At 43.0% G+C, this 5,921-nt stretch overlaps 1 protein-coding gene across 1 annotated transcript in view; it reads right to left on the bottom strand.

The window, feature by feature from the left end:
• Nucleotides 1-3,566: 3,566 nt before the first annotated feature.
• Pole4 (DNA polymerase epsilon 4, accessory subunit) overlaps nucleotides 3,567-5,921 on the bottom strand; it is an 11,336-nt gene continuing 8,981 nt past the window's right edge. Inside the window, exon 4 of the mRNA XM_008832731.2 lies at nucleotides 3,567-3,870. Coding sequence (XP_008830953.1) covers nucleotides 3,857-3,870 — 14 coding nt within the window. The 3' untranslated portion in view covers nucleotides 3,567-3,856. The remainder of the gene's footprint in view (nucleotides 3,871-5,921) is intronic.

Raw genomic sequence — 5,921 nt, 5'->3', positions numbered from 1 at the left:
TCAAAACCTTAAGTGAAAATGTCAGGCGCCTGGTTCTGACACAAAGATCAGATTTACTTTCCCACCTTTTGTTGTGACATGCTCTTCTTTTTAGGTCTTCTGGACTGGGGAGTAGTACAGTTGGTATCATGCACAAGACCCTGGGTTTGATTCCCAGCACAGCATAAAACTGTGGTACTACACGTGTTTAATCCTTGCCCAGGTGAAGGCAGGAGGATCAGGAGTTCAAGGTCATCTTCAGCTACATGGCGATTTCAAGTCCATCCTGCACTATAAGAAATCCTATTTAAAAAAGCCAACACTGGTGCTGGAGAGATAGCTCCATGGTTAACACATACTGCTACTGCAGAAGACCCAAGTTTAGTTCCCAGTAACCCATGTTGTAAGACTCACAATGTCTCCTAACTCCAGCTTTGGGGGATTCCACACCTCTGGCCCCCAGAAGCATCTGCACTCATATGCACATACCCACATACAGACACAAATGCATTTTTTTTTAATTATTAGGCCTTTATATGTCATATTTCAGTAATTTATCTTTTTCCCCACCCTAACCATGACCTATACTACCAGGAAGCTCCATGCTACATAGGCTAGAAAAAGAGGAAAAGGGCTAAGGGAGATAGATCAGCAGAAAGTCAAGCATCAAAACCCAGGAGATGATGGTGGCGCTTCGACAACCGGCATCATTTTCTTAGAGAACTCAAGGATTTGTTGTGATGGTCACATGTGTGCAGCTGAGGGAATAAAGCTGGTTCTATGCCGGACACCATTATTTTCAGCTTCTGAGGACTGCCTGGGTTTCTTGATTCATGGTTCCCTGAATCTTCAAACCCAGCAACAGCCTTTTCACTTCCTTGCTTTGAATTAACGTCTTTTTCTACCCTCAGTCAGGAGAACGTTCTGCTTTTAAGAGGTCATGTAATCATTTGGGGCCCGTAGAGGCAGCACAGGATAACCGATTTTAAAGTTAACTGACTAGTAACCTAAATCACATCTTCAGCATCTTTTGCCCCGTCATGTAACATCACAGGCATACCAGGGGAAAGATGTTTGCAGATCAGGAAGGCCGAGACTTTGTCTACTACATATATTTTACACCACAGCCTAGTACACAAAAATACAAACGAAACAAATACCCTCAATGAATTCAACACTATTGCCTTTCTAAATTGACACTAGCCATGCTTTAAATAATGTACAATATTTTAAAGTATGTACATAATATGGAATGCATTAATTCATTTTTTTTTACTGAGAGCATCTAATTTCATTTCTGTACATATTTTTCAAGATATACCAATGTTAGGTACTTTATATTTTTCAAGAATATTCAAAGATTAGACAGCTCAGTGGGTAAACACACTTGCCAGGCAAACGTGAGGACCAGAGCTTGGATCTAGTCCAAGCAAATCTGGGTGGCATGGCAGCCCTGCCTGTAATCTCAGTGGGAAGGAGGCAGGGACAGGAAACTCAAGAGGCGCTGGCTAGCTAGACTAGCCAAATTAGCAAGCTCTGAGTTCTGGAATGAACCCCAGCCTGGAGAACACACTATAGAGTACTTGGCCTATAGGGCAGTTGGCCAATAGAGACCCTGCCTCTTGATGAATAAAGCAGAGCAATTAAGGAAGGCAGTTGACATCAAGCTCTGGCTGCCACACTCAAGCACACATGTACACATGCAGAAACACACACACCACATACACACAAATGAAAAAAACAGCAATATTACCCTTACTATATAAGGAAATAGTGATAACATAACTTGACTGCTCTCCCACTATTGGGCTACAATGTATAATTTTAACTCATCTTGAATAAAGGCCAGCATGCGCTTTCAAATACGTATTCGTAATAAGCCTATTGGTTTGTCTGTGTAACACTCGAAGTTATATGCACAGTTATGGGTTTAACCAATCAGAAAAATATAGAAACCCAGGCTGGGAACACGCTATAGGGTACTTGGCCAATAGTCAAAAGGCTGTCAAGGTAGTAAAACAAGGGCCAGAAAGAGGGTTCCATGGGTAAAGGCACCAACACCTGCACGGTACACTCAGACATACACACAGAAATAAACATACTGGAGAGATGGCTCAGTGGTTAAGAGCGCTTGCTGCTCTTGCAGAGGACCTGGGTTCAGTTCCCAGAACCCACCATTCCTAATTCCAGTTCCAGGGAATCCAATGCCCTCTTCTGGCCTCTGCAGTCACTGCATGCTTGTGGTACACTTGCAGGCAAAACACTCATACACATAAAATAAATTTTAGAGGAATTTTTAAATATACTTTAAAAAAAGAGACAAGGAAAAGGAAGCTGGGAAAACAGTCCAGCAAGCAAAAAACTTGCCACTCGATAATGCAAACCTAATACCCTAATCTGGATCCCCAAAACCCAGGTAAAGGTGAGAGGAGGGAATCGACTCCAGAAAGTTGTCCTCTGACCACCACACACATGCCATGGCACATAAACCTGCACACATGCATGCACACACCCACAATTTTTTTAAAAAAAGACTAAGAAACTTTAACAGGAGAAGACTAGGGAGATAAGCAAATACAATGTAATACCCTGGACTGGATCTCAAAAAAGATAGTCATGGAAAAATTAGTGAAATCCAAATAAAGTCTGGAACCCAATTAACAGTAACCTATAAATGCTGGCTTCTGAGTCTTGACAATCTGCTTGGTAACACTGAGATGTTGGCAATCGGTAAAAACAAGAAGTGCCCAAGAACTCTCAAGTTTTCTGTAAATCTAGTATTCTTCCAAAGGCTTATTTTTAATGGAACAGACTGAGCACACGTGCATTACTTTGGGGAAAAGATTCTGCAGACTTTGTATTTTAGGTGCGCTCTACAATCCAAAACCACCTATGAACCCCTGCCTCAAGTTTCTTGCTGCTTTCCTGAAGCATGCATTCTATACCTTTGCCTCCTTCCCTGTGTCACCTACACCAAAACACCAGCCAGGCACTGCAGGGGAAGAGGCAGGAAAGCACTCTTTGATGTGTATCTCATTCCAAGCTGAGAGCATTACAGCATTCTGGCGACAGCTGATGATTGCACAACACCATGAATATATTTAATGCCACTGAGCTGCACACTTAAAAATGGTTAAAACAGTATATGTTGTATTATGTATACTTCACCACAACTTAGGGGGGAAGGACAAATATATGCTATATGTGCTATAGCATAGGTAAAATTTAAATAACATTATCTAAATTTTAGAAGTCGTACACAAAGGACTCGTACTATGTGAATCCATCCAAACAAAATGTTCAAAAAACTGTTGATAGGTGCACATAGCTTTGAATATACAAAAAAAAAAAATGTACATGACACATGACTTATACTTCAATAAAACGGGGGCAAAAATTGTAACCTGTTTTCCACCTAGGACCACGCTGATTTAAAAGTGACACGCTAAAAAAATAAAGAACAAAATAAATGAACAAATTGTGATCTAGCATGGCTGGGTAGGAAAGATCAGGAAGGCCTTCACCCGGCCTTACTGGTTCTCCAATCATAGGGCCAGAATAAAGGTGAGATACAAGACACACTAGAATGAAGTTGGCCAAAGACCTTTATTCTGGTCTTCCTCACCCACTAAGCCACCTATGCAGAACAGTTTCTCCATCTCTGCCCCAAGCAGCAGCAGCTACATCCAGGCCTGAAGTGGAAGACATACTCAATGGAAGATCTTGTAGAGAAAGCCATCAGCAGAGACCTCTGCTTCTCCCCAACTTGAGTAGAACAGGAAGACTGTGCACACGCAGACTCTTCTTCAAAGCTGAGGCCTGCAGAGGAGTGAGCTGAAGGATGCAGCAAAGGCTCACAAAACCACGCAGCTGACCATCAATCCAAAGTGCCTAAAACCACAAAGGGCAAGGTGTGAGCAAGGTGTCTCATGATCTGACTTAAAGGAATTAACCAGGCAAAGTTTAAACACAGGGTGTTAGTGGTGGCAGCAGTTCCAGTTTGAGGAATAGCTACCCAAAAGAAGGGGGTGGCAGGGGGAGAGTCTGTCATTAGTGGTTAGTCAGTTGTTAAATAAGCCCACCAACATACATAATCAGAACTAGAGGTGGGAAGAGAGCTAAAGAGTTGCTGCATTACTTAATGAACATTCATCAAGTTTTTTTTTTTCTTTTTTAGACAGGGTCTCCCTGTAGCCCCTGCTGGCCTAGAACTATGTACAGCAGGATGGCCTTGAACTCACAAGAGAACCACCTGCCTCTGCCACCCATGTGCTGGGATTAAAGGTGTGCACTACCACACCTGGTTCAAAGAAAGTTTTTTAATAATTTGTAATTGTTTTGCTAAGATTTTATTTTTAATTATGTGTGTCTGTTTGTATGTCTGAGTGTGAACCTGAACTTGTGAGTATAGGTGCCCTCAGAGTACAGAAGGTGCTCAATCCTCTGGAGCTGCAGTTACAGGCAGTTGTGAGCTACCCAACATGGGTGCTAGGAACTGAATTGTTTATAAACAGAGCAGAGGAAACATGAGCCTAGAAAGAACACAGAGGGAGCTGCAACAGAGGAGGAGTCATCTGCCTAGGAGAAACATGAGAACACTCTAGGTCCAGTCACCAGGAATGACAGAAAGAGATGTGAAATGAGCTAAAGACCTATATGTCTACATGGCACATCTTTGCCTCCCATCAAGCCCCTTAAAATCCTTCCTATGTGCAGAAGGGGAGGGGGGGGAGAAGAAAAAGAATTGCAGTACTTTAAAAGAGCTAAATGGTCTATCTGGAGAAACTAGACAGCCTCTTACAATCACTCACAGAAAGCATTCTGCACTCTGGCCTTCAAGGGGCTTAGGACATCTGGTCCCACTTCTATTCACACTAAAGTAAAGCTGCCAGGTAACAACAACACTGCTCTACACACTCAGCTCCAGCCTCATTAGCGTCTCATTCTTTTTTTTTTTTTAGCCCCTCATTCTTAAACAGAATGAAAGTTGGAGAACTCAAGAATTGAATAATTGAATTAAAGAAAACTAAAGAAAGCTTACACTAAATGGAGAAATCAAAATTTATTTTAAGCCTGTAATAAAAAATGATTCAGGGGAATAAACATTAGAAAAATCAATCCAAAGCTGGGTGTGGTGGCACACGCCTTTAGTTCCAGCACCTGGAAGGCAGCGGCAGGCATACCTCAGTTGGGTCGGCCTGTCCTCCAAGAGAACTAGCACTGAACCCCCAAGAGACTCCCTAGGCAGAGGGGAAGGGTCTAAGGACAGATGCTAAGCAAGGGAAGCAGCTAAAATTTGCCATCTTGGGGAGGCAGAGGATCTCAAAAGCTCAGGCGAGACATACGGGGGAAAGAGCCCATGAGTATATGCCTTTGTAAGTAACTCTCTTTCAGACTCCATAAACTATTAAAAAAAAAAAAAAAAAAAAAACCCAAATGGAATGCATGGTGTTGGCTTCGGGCCTTGTCAGTCAAGAGTTAGGGCCATGTGGGCCTGGGAGCCAAAAGAGCACATGAGTCTCCTAGGGGAGAATTTGGCTTTACATCTCAGTGAGCTAGAGCCTAGTCTGGTCTCCACAGCGAGTTCCAGGCCAGCTGGGACCTATAGGGAGATCCTGTCTAGAAAGCATCAATAAGGGCTGGAGAGATGGCTCAGCAGTTGTTTTGAGACAGGATCTTACTAGCCAAGCTAGTCTGAAGTTCCCTTTGTAGCACAGCCTGGCCTTAAATTTACGATCCTCCTGCCTTAGCCTCCTTTTGATAATTGCAAGTCTCTGATGAGACCAACTGATAAAATAAAAGTCTCTCAAAACTTGAAAAGGGACTACTATCCTCAGGCCTCTTGGGGTAAGTCTACAGCGCAGCTCTCCGCGCCGGGACTCCCTAAGCCTCTTTCACCCTTCCATCCCCCCCCCCTCGCCGCTCTATACTCCTAGTTTGAC

This window comes from Nannospalax galili, unplaced genomic scaffold (genome assembly GCF_000622305.1).
Source record: "Nannospalax galili isolate Female #2095 unplaced genomic scaffold, S.galili_v1.0 scaffold1236, whole genome shotgun sequence".
In the NCBI taxonomy this organism is placed as follows: Eukaryota; Metazoa; Chordata; class Mammalia; order Rodentia; family Spalacidae; genus Nannospalax; species Nannospalax galili.
This window is presented reverse-complemented; position numbering and strand designations above follow the sequence as displayed.